At 33.4% G+C, this 22,439-nt stretch overlaps 1 protein-coding gene and 1 long non-coding RNA gene across 3 annotated transcripts in view; one reads left to right on the forward strand and one right to left on the reverse strand.

Annotated features, from left to right (window-relative positions):
* Positions 1-229: 229 nt before the first annotated feature.
* The window catches only part of GLRB (glycine receptor beta), a 95,890-nt gene continuing 73,680 nt past the window's right edge, over positions 230-22,439 (reverse strand). For both annotated transcript variants that reach the window (XM_027067936.2, XM_027067957.2), the window contains 2 exons: positions 14,828-15,126; positions 230-1,908 (listed from right to left, as the gene is read on the reverse strand). In XM_027067936.2, the coding sequence (XP_026923737.1) occupies positions 1,612-1,908; positions 14,828-15,126 (596 nt within the window). In that variant the 3' untranslated portion in view covers positions 230-1,611. The remainder of the gene's footprint in view (positions 1,909-14,827; positions 15,127-22,439) is intronic.
* Positions 15,807-22,439, forward strand: part of LOC128314435 (uncharacterized) — a 28,670-nt gene continuing 22,037 nt past the window's right edge. The window contains exon 1 of the long non-coding RNA XR_008296064.1: positions 15,807-16,013. This is a non-coding gene — a long non-coding RNA (uncharacterized LOC128314435). The remainder of the gene's footprint in view (positions 16,014-22,439) is intronic.

The raw sequence follows: 22,439 nt of genomic DNA on the forward strand, positions 1-22,439 counted from the left end.
GTTCCATTAAAATGTTACTGCCTTGGGTCCTTGCAGGATATTGAAGTCCATCAGTAGGGTTACTTGTGGCATTTTAAAACTATTCAGATGGCTGAGCTTTTGCAACTAGGGGGTGCTGAAGTTCTACAGAGGATTAGATTACATCTTATTTTTTTAAAAATTTGGTAATCGGTGAAAATTTTTAAAAGTTAAAGTCTTTAATAAAATAGCATTGAATGACACATAGCAATTTGCATAAACAATATTTAAACACACTTTATTGTCGAATTAACCATATAAACTCTCATCTGCGACAGAACTCCCCAAATAATGTAAATATACTTATTTGGTCTTATGTTTGTGTTATATGAATTACTGATAATTCCAATTTCAACTATGGAGAAATAAAAAGGTACATTGGGTTGATACCACTAGGATATAGGACACTTATAGACCAGAAATTGCCTACTTTCAAACTGAAGATCAAAGTAAATAAATCTAAGTAATCTAGACTTGTAGCAAGAACAAAAATACAACTAGAAGGCCTAACATAGACAAGGACATTATATACTTAATCTTTAAATGTTTTATAACAAATCCGAAATTATTCAAATAAAAAAGAAATGAATTAAAAAATTTAGTTTTACTTTAAAATATGTAAGCATTTTAATAAAATAAAGAAGCTAAAATCCTTCAAAGATTTTTTTTTCCAAACTCGTTACTTCTAATAATAGGGTATTTTCCTCTTAGTTTCTTAAAAATTATGTGGAATCATATATCCATTATTATATTCCAATTTAAAATATTTATGACTCTTTAAGGCACAATGATTTTGTATATTCTATATCAACAAAATGAAATCCATGAAAATATATTTAGGCTTTAAGATGGATTAAATAGAATTTCTTTTGTCAGAAACATTTAATCAATGTATCTATCCTTTATTTTTATCAGAAGCCAGAATTCAGTATGAATTTATGTAAATCCAGATGTCCCTTTGTTTCAAAAATGCTTACCGTGTTTTATAACCTGGCATTTTGACAACACAGACACACTTTAAAATGAGCTGATTTTATGAACTAGTAACTTTTTGAACTTTATTTCTCCACAGAGCCCACATAATTATAGTTAATATATTTCTACTTACAAAGTTTAAACAACATGTAATATAATTTTTGCTTAATCTGTGATAGTACCATCTAAAATTATACAAGAATAAGATGGCTTTCTCTGAAAGTTACAAGGAAGGAAATTTGAAATACTACATACATTAGAGTGGTCATCATAACAGGATCCAGCGTGCACATCATTTTATTATCAGAATTATGTGAAATATTTGCAATTTACACTAACCGAAGAGAACGGTTTAGATTTTATTGTATGGAGTATGCTTATCCTTCATTTATTCCTAAAGCAATATGTTTGCTATACATATATACATCATCAGTAGAGCACAGACGTAACAAGATCATGCTGCCATTCGAAAGTTAGGTGCCACATTTTTATTACAATCACATGGCATCCAAAATGCAATATATTGCTATGAAAATGCAAAATTTTTCAGACTGGCATTATGAATGAGGTTGGTCACAATGACATGGGATTTTATTTTACACAAATGGAAAAGATTTATCATAAATATATAGACCAATATATAACATTGAAGAACAAGAAGCAGAAAGGAAACAATGCTCTTGCGTAAAGATCAATTCGCTTAGCTGCTGTTGGAATAACAGGTTTGGCAGGGGGCGGCTTCTTGTTGTTCTTTGCCTGAGATTTCCCAAGCCCATTGTTGACTTCAATAGGTTTTCCATAGCAGTCATAATTGGATAATTCGAAATCTCTTGGTAAGCTTCCAACAATGCTGAAGTCATTAGACCTCAGGTCAGACTTAGAGGTGCAAACCTTTTTGCATCTTGTCTCTCCAACCTGAGAATAAAAATTAAGGACAGGCTATATTTAATTTTTTTCTATTCATAAAACATCTCTTCAAAAGGATATTTTAAAAATCTGATGGTCTAATCAGTTGACTATTATCTCTGTTTGGCAAAACAATTTAATAGCAACTGATTAGACCATCGGGTTACCTGAACATTTAGGGCTTGAAAATGTTGCCCATATAACAAGGCTTATGTCATGGAATAAACTTTTGACAGGTTATTTTATGTCAAAGGATCAAAGCGCAAACCAACATTTATCTCAGGCGCTCCCAGGCTTGTGAGAGTTCTCAGCTGAAATACCAATGAATAAAAATCCAATATTTAACCATAACACAGACCACATTACCACAATATGTGGATTACGGAAATCTTCTGGTATTTCTAACCTTTGACTTCCCCATGGATTCTATTTCCAAAGACGGTGGTTTATAAATGACTGAGGCATTTATCTCCTCAATGAGACAGACTCTGTCTCCAAACCACACTCACAAACAAGATCTAAAAGATGGTCACAATTACCATGAACCAAAGATTTACTGGTGAAAGGCATCCATTCCTAATTTGTTGACTAAATTTGAAGAGCCAACCACACTCAGAGAATCTAAAGAAATTGTGTGTATTTCAGCCAGATCATAAGCCATACAGATTATTCAGTTGATGGTCTCTGAATTATTAAATCTGAATTCATTCCCCATAACATACATAACAATTATTTTACACTGAACTCTAGCAATCAGAAATGCTCTTAGAAAAAAGAGGTGTAGGCTAACCCCAGTGTCTAGGATAGCCCTGATATTACAAAAGGCCATAGAAGGGCCAGCTTTTGACTCTACTGCTTAATTTCCTACTGTTCTTACTCCTGAGTTCTATGCTTCACCTTTGGGATCTCCATTATCGATATTTACTGATTTTACTGAAAAAGGAAACTATGTCATTATATATACTGTCGGTATACTATAGTTTTTGCCTTGTTAGTATAATACATATGGATTCTACTTACCCTAAGTTATGGCTGGGTAAAAGTTATGCTTACTCTAAGAAGTAAAACACATTATTTCCTAGAAGTACTTCAGGTAGCAGGACCTTATCCTTTATCTGAACAAACACTGAGACATATTTTCTGGGCCAGAGCCAGATGGCAGTGTCTAGAGGTGGATAGCACACATAATTAAGATACACTGAGTGGAAAAGCCAAAATGTGTTTATGCATCTCCTGTCATTATATATGTAGGTTATTTCCATTTTTTTTTCAATTATGAACATGTATTGGTAATGTTATTTTTTCAGCTGGTATGCAAGTGTTAGCTTGATCATTATATACTTTATACCACATAGATATTTGTACAATCCCATTGAGTAAGAATGTTTAAAAAATACGTTTCTATAAACATAATTATACAAAAATACACAAGAAAGAAAGATATGGAGTGCCAATATATTAACATATTTAGAGAATGTTTGTTATTAAATAGCCCAAATGGAAACACATTTCCATCCTGCTTTGATGGGACTTTGGTTTACTACCAGCAGCCAACCTTAAGAAAGAGGATCCCCACCGCTTTTCTAATGTGCCGTTACAATTTGCCAATTGTGAGATCTCAGCTGAGCTTAGAAGAGTAATTGTGTCTTGATGAGGTATCTGGTTTTGACGGAGCAACCACAGGTCTAGTGTCTAGTCCATACCAATTTATGCACTGTGTCTATGACAATATCTGGCAAAAAAGAGGGGCTGGTGAATGAGAAAGACAGCAAAGGTAGCAACTAAAATCTAAATTATTTAAATAGGACTTTGGGAAATCATATATATATATATATATATATATATATATATGTGTGTATATATATATATACACACATATATATAATTCATGAATATCTGTATTTGACTATTATAAATATTTGACTATGTACATGAGTATTATATATGTGAATATTATGAATTATGAATATAATGATTATATATGATAGAAAATAGATTTTATATATATAAAATTTACCTTTAGACCTTCCACTTAAATTTCCCAATTGGAAATTTCAAAAGGCCATTTTCAGCAAGCGGTTTGTCATTTAAGCTCCACCACCATGACAGACTCACGCACATACACAGACTCATCATATTCACATTCACACACCTTCCGTGTAAGTGTGCCAGAAGGAAGCCCGCACTTAAAGCTCAAATTTTCCAGTGCTATCTGAGGAGTCGGTCTCAGTATGTACCAGTGAACTTTTGCAAAGAGTAAAATGACTACCTTCACTGGAACAGAGGTTGAGAACAGGTTCTACATATCAAATCTGTGCACTATCCTCAGACTCTCAGAGTAATCTACAAAATCTGGGACTCTGTAGATATCCCAGTCTTTCTCCCTTTAGAATTCTCTAAGAAATCTAAAGTTTTAGATTCACTAACTGTGCTTTAGAATCCACTTATCAAAACAAAGGAGTATTCGGGCTTCTGCCAATAGACTTAAGAAGCATGTTTCTTCTCAGTGACTTTACTTTTTCACAAAGAAAGAGATGCATATTTACATGAGAAATACATTTACTTTAAGTCATATTTTATACACACCTACATAGCTCTAAGTATAGTTTTAGTATCTATAAATAACTAAACAAGTAATCAAATTTATATGATATTATAACCTAAGTCACACATAAATGCTTCACATTTTCTAATCTGTTTTATTTACATAAACATATTCTTAGATTCTGCTAGCAATTTTAATAATTTTAAAATTTTAACTACACAGTTTATTCAAAATGTGACACAGGATGTTATATTTATTCAGAGAGTTTATTTAAATATAGTAAACATGTCAGTAAGAGAAGAATAATTTCTTCAATGTTAAAATAATAAAATAGAAAAGTACTCCAAAGGGCTTCAATTTGGTTACACTAAATCTTCAATCATTTTATTCATTAAAACCTCTTTTAGAAACATAGTTGAAGATTCTTCTATTTGAAAAGAGTAGGGGTGTGTGTGTGTGTGTGTGTGTGTGTGTGTGTGTACTGATGGAGAGAACCTCTTCTACAGAAATATTTTTTAATTATGTGACACAACTGAGAAAGAAATAAGAAGTCCTCAGATTCCTTAAATAAGTCATGATTCATTAACAAGTTGGCTGCTCTCCCCTTTTTCCATTCATCAGAGATTTTATACAAACATAACTTTTTATTTAGTTAATACTCTCCACACATAATTATCATATCTAATATGTACATAAAAGTACAAATTTTTTAAAATGTTTTAAGCAATTATAATATCACATGAAGAGAGATTCAATAAACTCCTTATAAATGAGATACTAACCCTACATAACACATTATTAAAAGTGATCTTAGTTATATTAATCTCCAATCTAAAATTTCTCAATTTTTCTCAGATAAATATGTGTCGTAATTTCATCATATAAACTTGTCACTTTTGAAAATCACTGGTAGCAAAAATGAGGTAGCAAAAATGATAATGAAACTGTTAGGAATAAAAAAAAATGATGCAGAGAATAACTTCTAATGTTTCAAACTGAAGCCTTAAGATTTTCTTTGTTGTCCTTTTCAGTTTGAGTCACACATTAAAAGGCAAATAACCTTATCCAATATTCCTTGACCAGAAGACTTACGCATGATTTCGTGGTGATAAAGATACCTTCTGCAGTTGATGAAAATATGTTCAGAAGGGAATAATCTCTATATATTTTACTAAATTTAAGTCATTCCTTATTTTTAAAAATTTAACATTACCATAGGAAACAACTATCCCATTGAAGCATGAACAGATTTTATTTTTAATTCAATCAAATCCAAAAGCAAGGATACTATTTTTGTCTTTCATTCACAACTTTCTTGTGAATGGTACACGGCACACACTAGGCATTGAGAATAGGATGTTATTAACAACAGTAGGTCCTCATTGTTTTTGCTGAATTAAAAGAAAGAAATGTGCGAGTGAACAAACAAATTAGTAAACAAAATATTGTAATGGTTGAGGAAATCCTAAATTTACCTGGAAAATTATGTATGTATGATGACAGATTTATGTATGCAGCTAAAATTATAAAAACACGTTAAAAGCTAGATTAAACTATCATTGCTCTTACATTTTTTTATATCTTCCCTTTTCTTAGCAAGGACAGTATTATTTTAAATATCAGCATCAAAAATTTCCTATAATCCAAATTTCACTGTGCTTCCAATTACTATTCCTATGCTGTCTAAAAATAAATGACATATCATTTTGAAACCATGCCCCACAGTGTTAATGAGACTGAAACCAGCAGAAAGTTTAAAGGTTGTTCTTTAGAGAATTGTTTCTCCCTAATCAGCTATTGTGTCTTTTCAGACCCCACTAACAAATCCACTAGCTGTTTCTACAGAGGCTTGAACTCAAGGTCAACTGATATAGTTCCAGCCTATGAACAAGCAAAGCCCTGCATTCCTTAACAGATAATGAGCCTAAGACCCCATTCCAGTTTATGCCAGCTCTTGGAACATGCCCATAGCCCCTTGTCCTTGGCGTAAAATAACCTCCTGACTGACGCCAGGAGCTGCATTTTTCCTCCTCTGGTGTTAAGTCCCCACCCCAAAGTGAACACGGGATGTATGCTGCATGTATGTTTGCTCAATGTGTGTATTCCACCTTTCCTCATGAATAGTCATAAGTTTCCCTGCCCTTTTCATCAACATATATGTAATCTCCTACCCTGAATTCCCCTTTAAAAACCCTGCTCCTTAACCTGGAACCTCGGAGATGGTCCTTGGACACCAATCCGCTGTCTCCCCAGGTTGCCAGACTCCTAAATAAAGCAATCTTTCCTTTCCGGCCAGCACTTGTCTTTTGAGTATTACCTTTCCAGTGGCAAGCAGCCGAAGTTGGGTTTTGCTAACAATTTCATTGAAATTACTTAGCAAAAGTTTGTGATTTGAAAGCAAAATACACTGGAACAGATGCATTTTGAAACCAAAAACTATATTTTTCACAGGAAAACCATCAATGAAAAAACAAACAACTTTTTAATTTCTTTTTTTACATACTTTTATGTGTCAATGTGTAACAATCTTACTGAATTTATCAAGCTTACACATTTGCTCTAAGTTTGAGATATATATATATATATATATATATATATATATATATATATTAAAGCTAAGCTATTTTCAGATGCATACATGTTCTGAAATCTTTCTCAGAGTACAAATACTACATAGGTCCAATGTTCATTTTAGAAATTGCATTTGGGGGCGCCTGGGTGGCTCAGTTGGTTAAGCGTCCAACTTAGGCTCAGGTCATGATCTCACGGTTCATGGGTTCAAGCCCTGCATTGGACTCTGTGCTGACAGCTCAGAGCCTGGAGCCTGCTTCAGATCCTGTCTCCCTCTCTCTCTGTCCCTGTCCCCCACTTGCACTCTCTCTCTCTCTCTCTCTTATATAAATAAACATTAATTTTTTTAAAAAAGAAATTGCATTTGGCCTGTAAGCAATGAGAGTAATTTACATTTATTTCTGGAGATTAAAATTTCTGGTCAACTTTTAAACTCCCTAAGCATCACTCTATGACTTCTGTAGCAGAATGTAGCAGGTTCAGAATTAAGACACGTGTGTTTCTATTGGCAACCCAAACATAGAGAATTGAAATACAGAAGTTCTTAAATATGATGAAGTTTTCTTCATTGGGAAATTATTTTAATGCCTGAAGATGAAAATTTAAATGATATAATTCTGGGGGAGAGTTCAAGATGGCATAGAAGATCCTGAACTCACCCCTCCCATGGACATAACAAATCCATAACTGCATATGGAATAATTCCCTCTGAAGGGGATTGAGAAACTGGATTGAGAAGCTCAGGTGCTGACTCACATGACATGGAAAGCAGTGCAATGAAGGGGATTGAGAAGCTGGATGAACAGAGCCTCTGCAACAAGGAACAAGAAAATGGGTAGAAGAGGCAGAGACACTGTCTCGCTAAGGAAAAAAACACACCCGAGGTGCAGCACTCCATGGATCGGAGGGATCTTAAAGATACAGAAGTTTATTTACCCTGAGGAGTGAAAGATTGGAACTCCATGTAAGGCACATTACCCCTTAGATTCTTCACAGGAGAGAGGAACCCCCAAAATACTCAACTCTGAAAACTTACAAGGAACATATCCAGGAAAACTATGAAACTGTAGTGACAAAATAACCCACTTTTAAAAAGCTCACGTGCTGGCTCACTTGACATGGAAAGCAGTGCAAGAAACACAATCAAAAAGTGCATATCTATAGGTGAAGGAGGCCTCCTTACTAATGCACCCACTAGAGAGGCAGGAGAAAGCTGGGCCTCTCTCTCCCCAGGAACTGAGACACTGGAGGCAGCCATTTTTACTAACTTGTTCTGCCATACTGATTTTGGCACTGGGGAGCACCATTTTGGATTTTCCCTCTAGACTGCTAATGTCAGAGGGCATGATCCACCAAGAGTGTCAAACAAGCCTGGGCCTTGTCTAGGCCTTACAGCCAACAGCATAATAACCCTACCCACCAGTGCATCTGCAGCAATGACAGCCAGGCATCGCAGCCAGCTGGTCCAGGGCCACTCCCACCTATCATGTACCCACAGCAGTCATTTCCCCACCACAACAGGAGAGTGCACACAGACTACACAGGGGACATTCCTGGAGCAACCTTGTTCTGGAGACTGGGGGAATTGCCCTTCTGGGCCCCACAGGACAACTTCTACATAAAGTTACTCCTTCAAGACCAGGAAAAGGAGCTGAACTACCCAATAAATATAGAGAAAGTCAGGCAAATGAAGAGACAGAGGAAGATGTTCTAAATAAAAGAACAAGACAAAACCTCAGAAAAAGAACTAAATGAATGGAGCAAAGCAATCTACTTGATAAAGAGTTCATAGTAATGGTCATAAAAATACCTATCAAACTCAGGAGAAGAAAGGATGAACACAGTGAGAATTTTAACAAAGCTGGAAAATATAAGAAAGTACCAACCAGAGCTGAAGAATGCAATGACAGAAATGATAAATACATCAGAGGGAATAAACAGCACATATTATATGATATATAATAATAGATCAACAATCTAGAGGACAAGATAGTGAAAATAACCCAAACTGAACAATGAAAAGAAAAAAGGATTTTAAAACATAGGGTAATTTAAGAGATCTTTGGGACAATATCAAATGTGCTAACATTCACATTAGAACTCATATAACTCAATATCAAAAACAAAATAAAACAAAATAAAACAATCCAGTTAAAAACTGGGCAGATGACCCGAATAGATACTTTTCCAAAGAATATATGCAGATAATCAGCAGGCACATGAAAAGATGCTCCACATCACTAACAATCAGGAAAATTCAAATCAAAACCACAATGAGTTATCATACAACATCAGTCAGAATGGCTACTATCAAAAAGATAATAAGTAACAAGTGTTGGTGAGGATGTACACAGAAGGCAATCCTTGTGCACTATTGGTGGAAGTGTAAACTGGAAAGTAGTGTGGAGGTTCCCGAAAAAAATTAAAAAGAGAGCCACCATTTCATCCTGCAATTCTGCTCCTGGGTATTTATCTGAAGAAAATGAAAACACTAATTCAAAAAGACATATGTACCCCAATGTTAATTGCAGCATTATTTACAATAGCCAAGGTATAGAAGCACCTAGGTGTCCACTGATAGATGAATGGATAAAGAAGATGTGGTAAATACATACAATGGAGTATTACTCAACCACAAGAAAGAATGAAATCTTGTCATTTGTGACCACATTGGGAGACCTAGAGAGTATTATGCTAAGTGAAATAAGTCAGTAAAAGGTAAACACTGTATGATTTCACTTATATTTGGAGATAAAAGCAAAACAAACAAGCAAACAAAACGAAACAAACAGACTCATAGATACAGAGAACAAACTGATGGTTGTTGGAGGAGGGGGGCAGGAGGATGGATGAAATAGGTAAAAGGAATTAAAAGATACAATCTTCTATTTATAAAAATAAGTGAGACACAACAGGTAAATTTCAGCATAGGGAATAAAGTCAATAATTTTGTAACAATTTTGTAAGGTGAGAGATGGTGACAAATCTTACTGCACTGAACATTTCCTAGTTATATAAGTATCAAATCATTATGTTGTACATATGAAACTAATTCAATATTGTATAGCAATTGTTCTTTGATAAAAAATAAATAATTCAGTCTAATGTTCTAGATCCTATTTATCCTTTGTATCTATTTTCACAAATAATTTTGATATGTTCTATAGTACTCTGAAAATCTGCTTCCAATGAATCTCTTGTATCAATCCCACTGCATCGAATATATTAAGATTCCAAATTCCTTGCACATTGGTGTTCCCTATTACTAGATAATTTCTGCAATTATCCAGACCCCGTGACATACCATAAAATGGAGCTGATTGTGGCACTACTGAAAATCAAGCACCCATTCCATAGAACGTCTTTGTTTTCTTCTCTACGTCACTTAACCAGACTTCAAGTTAGTGGGTAGGGGGATTAGGAGGTAGGAAAAATGAGAAAGTGGTAAAAGACTAGGAGATATAAATTGGGGGACTGATAGCTAGGGCCACATATTTAAGGAGTACATATAGTGACATGTCCATATAAAAAAGGGGGCTCAAGTATTCCTCCTTCCATTTCTGGAATGGGGAAATAAGTATGTTTAGAAGGAAAAGCAAACTTCCTCACAAGGAGCTAGCATGCTTCAAATACCAGTTTTTTTGTTTTTTTGGTTTTTTGGGTTTTTTTATGTTCTGAAGCACCCTTAACCAGCCATGAGCTCTTCCAAGGTACTATTTGGTGTTGTGGGTCATAACAGAAAGTAAAGTAAAATACTGGGGGAAAGAACCAACATTTCTCTGAAAAGGTGTGTTCCTGGTGCAGGAATGCAGTAAGTCTGAAAAGTCCAATAGGTAGAGCAGCTGTCACATAACTGAAGTGTTAAGAGTAGCTCAGTGACATGTCTAATCACTAGGGTGTGGCAGCCAGGCTACAGGTTCAGTGAGGATGCTGGGAGACTTGAAAAGAGTATTGGGGAACTCTGCTCCCGGGAAGATATAGTAGACATATACTGGACGTTATATAAAACAAACCTAAGAAGACTGCGAACAGTGGAGAAACAACCATTCTCCAGTTGTGGACCTTCAGACACATGGAACAACATGGTGGTGAGTGTCCTTTTCGCCTCATATATCCCAGATTTGAAGCTGAAGGAGCTGAAATTCAAAATGAAATTGGTACAGATAAAAATAGCTCCAATAAAAGTCTAATTCCTCTAGCCAAAGGACAAAGAAAAGAGTAGCTTAGCAAGACAAAACACTTTATTTTTTAATTTTTATTTATTTTTTTTAATTTTAGAGAGAGAGCATGCCAGGGAGAAGGGCAGAGGTAGAGAGAGAGAATCTCAAGCAGGCTCTACACTCAGGACAGAGTCCAATGTGGGGCTTGATTCCATGACCCTGGGATCATGACCTGAGCTGAAATCAAGAGTCAGACGCTCAACCAACTGAGCCATCCATGCGCCCCAAGACAAAAAACTTTTAGACAATGTTCTCTCTAGTCCAGTCAAACACCCACACAAAAAGGTGACCCCATCCCCACCCATGCCAGCAAAGGTTGAGTGGGGAGCTGAGTCTTCCACCTTTAGAGGCTGTAACAAGGTGCCCAACACTCCCACCGCAGTGGTATCAGAGAAGGCCCATTAAGGAGAGAGGACTCCCATCTCCATAGACCACTAGCAAGGCCCTGCTTCCCCCATTGCATCAGAGGAGACTGTGCAGGCAGCATGGACTTCCACCCCTACCCAGCAGAAACAGACTGCTTCTCCTCTTCCACACTGGAGGTGATGTCACAGGAGCCCTAGCTGAGGGGCAGGAATTTTATCACCACAAAGTGGTAATGAGGGCACCCCCCCCACACACACACTGTGTATCAGTGGAGACCACATGGGTAATTAAAAACTAGTAGTCCCACCCTGCAACAATAAAGAGCCCCCAGCTATACTGTGTCAAGCCCTGGACTTCTACTTCCACTGAAGTCCTGAAGCAGCACCCTTCCTTCTCCCAGCAGGACAGGGCCAGAGAAAGCCATCTAACACAGAAAGTTTCAATAATATTCAGAGTCCATAACAAACTATGAAAATGTCCAGGTTTCAATAGAAAACGATTCATCATACGAAGAACTGGAGAAGATCTCAAACTGAATTTTTTAAAAAACAGAGTCTGTAGATAACAACACCGAAATGAAAAATGTGTTAGAATCATCTGAGAGAGGTTCTAAAACATGGATGATAAAAAAAAAAAATATTTCAATCAGGTATTATGAACATTTGTTTGAAAGCACTGACAAATAGAAAGACTGAGCAAAGAAATACAAAATCTCAGCAAAAAGAAAGTCCAAATGGAAATTTTGTAACTGAAAAATACATTCAGCAAAATATAAATATCAGTGGATAAGCTCATCAGAAAAAATGGAAGGGGCAGATAAAAGAATCAGTGAACTAAAAGATATAACCAAAGAAATTATCCAATCTGAACAAAACAGAAAAAAATGACTAGACAAAATGAAGAGAGTCTCAGGGATCTGTGGGACTATAACAAAGGATTTAACAGTTGCGTCTTCAGAGGCTCAGAAAGACAGGAGAAAGAAGGTGGGTCTGCAAAGGGTACTAAAAAAAAATAACAGTCGAAAACTGCAAATTTGACAAGAAACATAAGCCTACATTTTTAAATAAGCTGAATAAATCCCAAACAGGATAAACCCAAAGAAATCCCCACCAAAACACAGACTTTAAGGATAATAAAGACCAAAAGAAGTCTTGAATGCAGCCAGACAAAAATGAGTTTACCCTCAGGGGAAAACCGATATGAATGAAGAGGAGTTCTCATCAGGAGCCATGGAAGCCAGATGGAGGGAGGAGGCACAATATTTTTTACATGCTAAAAGAAAAGAATTGTCAAACTAGAATCTTATACCCAGTGAAAATATCCTTCAGAAATAAAGGGGAAATCAAGATTTTCTCAGATGAAGGAAAACTAGCTGAATATGTTACCAGCAGTGCTCCTCAAAATATTGAATAAAGGAAATTCTCTATAAGTAAACAATGAAAGACATATCAGAGTAAAAGAAAGAACATGGTGAGCAAAAATATGCATAAATGCAATAAGCTTTCCTTCTCCCTTGCAGTTTCCTAAAGTATATTCGATGGTGAAATAAAAAGTAGAATGCTTTCTAATTAGATTCTCAGAAATATTTACAAGTCTATCATAAATAGAAAGTTAAAGTGACATTAAAGGATGTAATATTTTTACACATCACACAAACTGGTAAAATAATGACACCAGCAGACTTTGATAAGTTATGTACATATAATTAGTACCTAGGACAATCACTAAACAAGATGGATAAAGAGACACACTTTCAAACACAATATAGAAAACTCACAAAATGTCATTCTCAAAAATGTTTAAGTAACTTTCATGAAAGCAAGAAGCAGAAAAGAGGGAGATAAAAAATGGAATAAGCAGAAAAGAAAACATAAAACAATAGACTGAAGCCCTAACATATCACTACTTAGATTAAATCATATCATCTAAACATACCAATTAAAACATGAGAGTGGTGGAGCGGTTCAAAGTCATAAATCAACTATATATGTTGTAGACAAGAAACTCACTTCAAACATAATGATTTAGACATGCTGGATGGAAAAGGATGGAAAAAGATATGTCAAATATATGACTTCTCTAAGGTCATGATTGTTCTTTATTAACAAACAGTTTAGCTTTATTTATCATAAAGAGAGTTAGGGTATGAAAGATTCATAAGGCCTTAAAAACCCTCCTACAAGGTAGCAACTAACACTACAGAGACTTGGCTGTAGATGCAGAAAATGAGTTTAATGACTTTACAAGAAATTAAAATTTTCTAAAAAATATAGCTTCAGGCAGCACCACAAAAATAGTTTACTTTTCATATCTACAAATATGCACCTGGCATACTTGTCTAACATTCTAGGTAAGGGGTGTGATGGTAGATAACAAACTGAAAGAGTAATATTGGGCCAAAATATAGGCAGAGAAGGCAAGATTTTCAAGGTTGTAAGATGGTGTGAACCTATTAGTCTCCTGTGGAATGTACCAGACTAATAAGCTCAATGGCAATAGCCTCCTGGTTTACTGGTCATCCCAAACAGAAGGTATCAATCAGGGGAGCTTTGGGGTAAGTAGAAACCTATCCTAAATTCATGAAACAGCCTGTTGATCCAGAATTTATCAGAATCTAAAGGCACTGACCATTACTCTTAGACCAATGATCAAGTGACAAGGCAAGGTCCAATTCTGCTGCAAGTACTCACCACCGGGCTGGACAGATCCCTGACTACGGTATAGTTTTCCCATGGGCCAGGCATCCCATACGTAAGTAGCCTGCCGGCCATATTCTGTGTGGAGCTCTCTAACTTGATAGGGAAAGGAAGGGGGTTTTATCAAGAGCATGGGCTCCCCTAAATCTACCAAATGGGCAAAAGGTCAGTGCTTCCAGCAATCCTCTGGCCTTTGAGGCTTATCAAGTGAGAAAGAACAGGAGGGTCTGTAGCTTTGACAATATCTCCACAGTCAATAGTACCCATCAAAGAAGAAACATCTCATTAAACTCCATGGAAAGTCTTCTAGAAAGTTGATAAGGTGTTGATTTCTTTTTATTAATTAGTATTTGACCTTAGTATTTTTTATTTCTTTTACAAAAACATTCGATGTGTTTCAGTTCCTTTTTATCTGTGAGAGAAGAATGAGGGAGCACCAATTCTATCAAAGCTTCACACCCACAGAAAAGTACCTTTCTCCTGAACTGCAGAGCGGATGGGGGAAATACTTTCGCCAGTGTCATTCTTACCTGCAAAGTGCTAATGTGAACAGGAGTCCCTGTACCATTCACAGTATTCTTTTTAGCAGCATTTACATTTCCACCTTTTCCATCTGCCTGCTCAGCCTTTGCAATTCTGGCTTTCTCTGCTTCGACTCGTTTGGGGTTATTCAACATCACCTGCACGACAGCATACTCCACCAGAGAAGCAAACCCAAAGAGAAGACAAGCAATGAGCCACACATCAAGGGCCTTCACGTAGGATACTTTGGGAAGTTCAGCAGCAAGGGTTGTGCACTCGGAGGCCAAGCTGAGTACTGAGAAGATACCTACAGAAATAGAAATAGCAGTTAAAGTTGCTTCTTACCCCTGTGAAATGTTCTGCAAACATTACTTTTTGATGATATCCCTCTGCAGTTAACTCCCAATGCTCATCAGATCTCTTTCAAGCTCAAAGAGTAGAAAAAAATAATATTGACATAGTTTTCATGCAAGTATTATTTAATGTAGTTGGAGATGTTTGTAAATATTTAATATTTAAAAGTAAATAGAAATTTAAGCCAACATGTGAAAACACAATTTAGATCTGGTTTAAATATTAAAGATGTCTGAAATTATTTTGTAGTATCTCGGAGGAAGCCACAAAGCTCTCTAGTTAGAGTCATTTCATTTTTCAGCTTTATTTTAGACAGTCACAGAACTGCATTTTACCCCAAGAACAACTAAGTCTGAACAAGAATAGAACATATAAAGCAATTTTCTGATAAGGCTCACAATTTAAAATATCTAATGGAAAAGACAAAGATAGAGCATTCCTGATTGTTTCAGGGGAAACAAATGATTTCAGCTTTTCAAGGAAAGAGTAATATTCTGCTATCTGTATTAACCATTTGTGGAAGGTTAACTAGTTACATATCAATTTAAGCCAAATAATTGTAAAATCCAAAAGGAAAATTGCAATAATTTATATCCCTCCTTTTCTTTGCACTTGCCACATTCCCACTGACTACCAGTGACACCCTGTGTCAGAAAAAGTCTTCTATGATGTCAAAGGAGGCTCACATTAAGTAATGTAGAAAACAGGTTTGCCTAGGCTATGCACTTATGGGGCCAAATGCACTTTTTATTCTTAGATTTGACCACCACAGAGAATTAACAAATAGATCAACCTAACAAAGATATACTTGGTGTTCTTGTCTCTCGCCTTGGAAGTATGGTAAGCACTATATTAGTATTAATAATCAGTTAAAACACTGAAAAATATATTCCATCAGTTGCACGGTTTTAAAGTCTCCTGAGAGGTGTCAAGTTTGTTCGGCTCTTTTTTGTGAGTATTGAAGAGCTATGAGATTCTCTACTAGAAAGAAAGGTTTCTAGCAAAATATAGTAACTTCTGCAGATAGAAACAATATTACTTAGAATGTAAAGACTTGACAGTTATATTAATTACCCTTGGTCCTGAGGAAAACTAAGAACTAATTAATAGAGACTACATCTTAAAAGTTAATATAGGTCTTAATGTTTCTAACCTGGAAGTGGAAACTAACATAAAAACCAAGATCTTATCACTTGTTGCCCGAAACTGCAATTAGTTATACCTATGGGCATTAATTTAACAAGTCATATTTCCAAGTCAATTTTTCTATTTTTAATCAAATGCTGTATGTCAATCTAGCAATCAAAAACAACCTTACTTAATTCCTTGAAATAGAATATATTGACACACCATTCTCTGTGTTTCCATAGCATTTCACTTTCATCAATAACACAGGATAGATATATCAAATTGTTGTAAACTCAGTAGTATACCTGAAAATTTCCTGATATATCAGAAACTTCATGAGAAAATGGAGAATAATGGCAGATTTTAAGGGTCCTGAAAGCCCTATAATGAATTTACCATACCTGGTAGAAAATATTAAGAAACTTTAAATTTGGGGAAGAGAAATGACATTACCAAAAGAATGCTGAGTAACATTATTCTGGTAGGGATATATAAAACAGACTAAGAAAGGAAAAAAAAAATAGTAGCTGCAGAAACAAAGCACAGAACTGATGCAAAAGGATTTTCACAAGACATTTTAAAAGACTTGGTTACTGATTAAAGGAAGAAGGAAAAGATTGAGACAAAGCTCTGAAGAATGGAATAACTGGAAGAATACCCATGAAAGATGGGAAGAGGAGACGTAGGAAAGAAATGACTTTGGTATGAAAACACTGAGGTGGGTTAGAGAAAGGCCAAGAAGCATAAAACCGATGACCATGACAAGAGCATGATACACTTGAGAATGTTGTAAAAGAAAAGATTAGCCAATATTATTCAGATGGAGGTCATTTTGAAAATGCAGAAAACCTTGTGAGGAAAAGATGCTGGAATGTCAAAGAAAGGAGACCAAAGAAACAGAGAAGGGACTGTCCTTTTAAAGGAAGAATATGGCATTAAGGGTTTTCTGGGGAGAGGAGGGAGGCATTTATAATTCCAGATATTAAGTTAGAAACCATGATGGTCAATTCTATTAAGATTTTTATCATTTCAGAGATGAAAGAATAGAAATGGAGAAAAATGTGAACATCACTGTATGCCTTCTCTTCAGGAAATCATATTAAAATTAGAAAATATCCACTTGCTTTTTTAATCCTAAAATAAGAAATCTGAGCAAATAATATTTCTTTGGACAAGTATTATATCATTCACTTAACATAGTCTTCAAATAAAATTACTTCACTGTTAAATAATGCATAGTGAAATTTTGTCTGAATTTTAATAATTTATAAACCAATCAAAAGAAATTTCACTACTGGGCATCTACCCAAAGAAAATGAAAACTCTAATTTGAAAAGATATATGCATCCCTACGTTTATTGCAGCATTATTTACAATAGCCAAGATACGAAAGCCTACCAAGTGTTCAACGATAGATGAATCGTTAAAGATGAAGTGCATATACATACAATGTAACTTTACTCAGCCATAAAACAATGCCAATCTTGCCATTTGCAGCAAGAAGGATGGAGCTAGAGAGTATAATGCTAATATAATAACAAATGTCATGAACCAGTAGAGGTCAAGGAGTAAACTGCAAGTGTTTACATACCTGTCTAAACTACAAATAATTTTTATCTCATACTGCAATAAACTATCAAATTCGTACATGGGGAATTGTGATTAATAAGATGAAAATTAATTTAGAAGTACAACTAAATTATATTAGCATGTTATCATTTCATAACATTTTACTCTAAGGATACGAAAAGGAAAGCTATTATTAATATCATGTGAGAATCCAAAAAAACCTTTTTGACATTTCTGTAAGAGGTCCTGAACACTGTTCTAGATGATCAGAGTATAAGAAAGAATGTGTGCATGCATGGTCTGCTAGAGGTCTGCCTTGTAACCTAAATTATTAATCTTTTTACACTTCAACTGAAAGTTACGTGTTAAAAAAACTCCTTTTTTAAAAAAAAATTCCCTTTTAGCAACAATTCAAGTACTATATGTACCAGAGAAATGGAGTGTTATGCATAATTTACTTAAGAGTATTACAAAAAGTTGCTTCAGTAATTACTTCCATACTCAGAGAAAGAGCTACAGACAAAAGTCTGTACCTAAAATTCATAGAGGGAGCTTTCACGTTTGTTAACAATGGAAAAGGTAAATTCAAATGAGATTGGGAGAATGTTTAGCATCTTTTCATGTGTTTGTTGACCAATTAGATGTTGCCTATTCAAGTCTGCTGCCCATTTTTTAACTGGACTTTATTTTTGGTTTTTCTGCTTTTTTTGTTTTCTTCTTGTTTTTGAGCCGTATGAGTCTTTGCATATTTTCAATATTAGCCTCTTATCAGATATATAATTTGCAATTACTTTCTTCAATTCAGTAGATTATTTTTTCATTTTATTGATGGTTTCCTTTGCTGTGCAGAAGTTTTTTAGTTTGGTATAGTCCCACTTGTTTATTTTTGCTTTTGCTAAAATCATCAAGATTGACCAAGATCTATATCAAGGAGCTTATCACCTGTTATTTTCCAGGAGATTTATGGTTTCAAGTCTTATATTCAAGTCTTTAATCCCCTTTGAGTTAATTTTTGTGTAGGGTATAAGATAATGGTTCAGTTTCATTCTTTGGCAGGTGATTGTCCAATTTTCCAAACACTATTGAAGAGACTGCCCTTTTCCAATTATACATTCTTGGCTCACCTGTCATAAATAATATTATATTATATATATATATATATTATATATATATAAATATGTTATATTTATATATATATTATATATTATATAATATATATATAATTTATATATTATACAATATAATATATAAATATATATATAATTTATATATATTATATAATATAATAAATATATAATATATATAATTATAAATTTTATCTATATATATAATTATAAATTATATTATTATATATATATAATTATATATATATATAATTATATATATAAATTATATCTATATATATAATATATATAATATAATATAATATAATATAATATAATATAATATAATATATATAAATATAGATATAATTTATATATATTATATAATATAATAAATATACAATATATATAATTATAAATTTTATCTCTATATATAAAATTATAAATTATATTATATATATAAAATTATATATATAATTATATATATAAATTATATCTATATATAATTATATAGATATATATCTATATAGAGATATATATAAATATATATATTATATATAAATTATATCTATATATAATTATATATATTATATATAAATTATATCTATATATAATTATATATATTATATACAGATATAATTATATATATAATTATAAATTATATAATATAATATAATAAAATATAATAAATATATAATATATATAAAATTATAAATTATATATATAATTATAAATTATAAATATATAAATAAATTATATATATAATTTATATATATTATATATAAATAACTTATATATAAATTATATATAATATATATATATAAATTATATATATATATATTATATATATATGGGTTTATTTCTGAGGTCCCTATTGTTTCACTGAACTATATGTCTCTTTTTTACCACATTGTTCTAATTGCTACAGCTTTGTAGTATAGTTTGAAATACTGCCTCCACCTTTGCTTTGCTTTCTCAAGATTTGGGATCTTTAGTGTCCACACAAAAATTTTAGGATTATTCTATTTCTGTGAAAAATACTATTGTAATCTTGATAGAGATTCCACTGAATTTGCATATTGCTTGGAGTAGTATAGACATTTTAACAATATTAATCTTCAAATCCATGGGTATGGAATATATTTTTCTTTATCTGCAGTCTTCAATTTACTTCATTAATGACTTACAGTTTTCATATAGCTGTTTCACATTCTTGATTAAATTTATTCCTAAGTATTTTATGCTTTTAATGCAATTGTAAATAGGATTGCTTTCTTAATTTCTCTGATAGTTCATAATTAGTGTAAAGAAACAACAGACTATCTTGAAACTTCACGGAATTTACTTATTAGTTCTAGCAGTATTTTGATAGAGTCTTTACAGTTTTCTGAATATAATATGTCATCTATAAATAATGACAGTTTTACTTCTTCCTTTCCATTTTGGATGATTTTTATTTCTTTTTCTTGCCTAATGACTCTGACTAGTATTTCCAATACTATGTTAAATAAAAATAGCAAGAGTGGCCATCCTTGTCTTGTTTCTGATCTTAGAGTACTGTTGGGTATAATGTTGGCTGTGGGCTTGTCACATATGGTTTTTATTATGTTGAGGTACATTCTCTCTATATCCACCTTCTTACAAGATTTTTATTATAAGTGGGTGTTAAATGTATCAAATGCTTTTTCTGCATCTATTGAGATAATCATAGGAGTTTTATCATTCATTTTGTTAATGTGGTATATCACACTGATTGATTTACAGATGTTGAACCATTCTTGCATCCCTGGAATAAATTCCACTTGATCATTGTGTATGGTCTTTTTAATGTATTTTTGAAACAGGTCTGCTAATATTTGGTTGAGGATTTCTGCAGGTATATTGATCAGGGATATTGGCCTGTAATTTTATTTTTTTGTGTGTGGTATTCTTGTCTGATTTTGGTATCAGAGTAATGCTGACCTTGTAAAATATGTTTAGAGGAGTTCTTCCTTCTTCTATTGTTTGGAAGAGTTTGAGAAAAAAAAATGATATTAATTCTTCTTTAATGTTTGGTAGAATTCACCAGTGATGTGTCTGGTCTGGAGCTTTTGTTTGTTGAGAGGTTTCTGATTACTGATTCAATCTCCTTACTGGTAATTTTTGTTATCTGTTCAAATTTGCTATTTCATCATGATTCAGGCTTGGTAGGTTGTATAGTTCTAGGGATTTATCCATTTTGCCTCAGTTGTCCATTTGTTGGTATATAATTATTCCTAAGAGTCCCTTGGGATCCTTTGTATCCCCTGATACTAGTTGTAATGTCTCCTCTTTCTTTCCTGATTTTATTGATTTGAGTTTTCTCTCTTTTTTTTTCTTGGTGAGTCTAATTAAGGGTGTGTCAATTTTGTTTATGTTTTCAAAGAGTCAGCTCTTAGTTTCATTGATCTTTTCTATTGCCTTTTAGTCTCCATTTTTTCCTACTATAGTTTTTATTTCCTGCCTTCAACTTAGTTTGGACTTCATTTGTTCTTCTTTTTCTAGTTCTTTCAGATATAAAGTTAGGTTGTTTATATGAGACTTCTCTTGTTTCCTGAGGTAGGCATTTATTACTATAGACTTCCCTCTTAAAACTGCATTTGCTGTATCTATAAATTTTGGTATGTTACATTTTCATTTGTCTCAAGGTATTTTTTAATTTCTCTTTTGATTTCTATTTTTGATCCTCTGGTTGTGTAGGTGTATGTTGTTTAATCTCCAGAAACGTGCGAAATTTCCAGTTTTCTTAGTGTAATTAATTTCTAGTTTCATATTGCTGTGGTTTGGAAAACTGCTTGATGTGATTTCAATCCTCTTAAATTTATTAAAACTTGTTTTGTGGCCTAACATATGATCTATCTTGAAAATTGTTCTATGTACACTTGAGAAGAACATGTATTCTGTTGCTCTTAGATTGAATATTCTGTAAGTAGCTGTTACGTACATATGCTCTAATGTGCCATTTAAGACTGAGGTTTATTGATTTTCTGTTGGAGTAATCTAGGCATTGGTGTAAATGGGGGGGATTAAAGTCCCCTACTATTATGGATTGCTGTCTATTTCTTCCTTTAGGTCTGGGAATATTTGCTTTATTAATTTAGGTTCTTCTATGTTGGGTGCATAAATATTTGTAAAAATTATATCATCTTGTTGGATTGACCTCTTTATCATTGTGTAATGCCTTTCTTAGTCTCATTACAGTCTGTATTTAAAGTCTATTTTGTTTATATAAGTATAGCTTCTCTAGCTTTCTTTTTGTTTCCATTTGCATGGAATATCTTTTTATTAAAGTAATATGATATATTAAGGAGTACATTAAAGTAATATTATTTCTCTTTTAGATAAAATTATAAATATGTATAGGTTTAGTAACAGAGCTTCTAAATACCTACAGCATAATTTTATATAGTTGGAGATTTTTAACAACTCTCTCAACAATAGCTGTAAA

This window comes from Acinonyx jubatus, chromosome B1, assembly GCF_027475565.1.
Source record: "Acinonyx jubatus isolate Ajub_Pintada_27869175 chromosome B1, VMU_Ajub_asm_v1.0, whole genome shotgun sequence".
In the NCBI taxonomy this organism is placed as follows: domain Eukaryota; kingdom Metazoa; phylum Chordata; class Mammalia; order Carnivora; family Felidae; genus Acinonyx; species Acinonyx jubatus.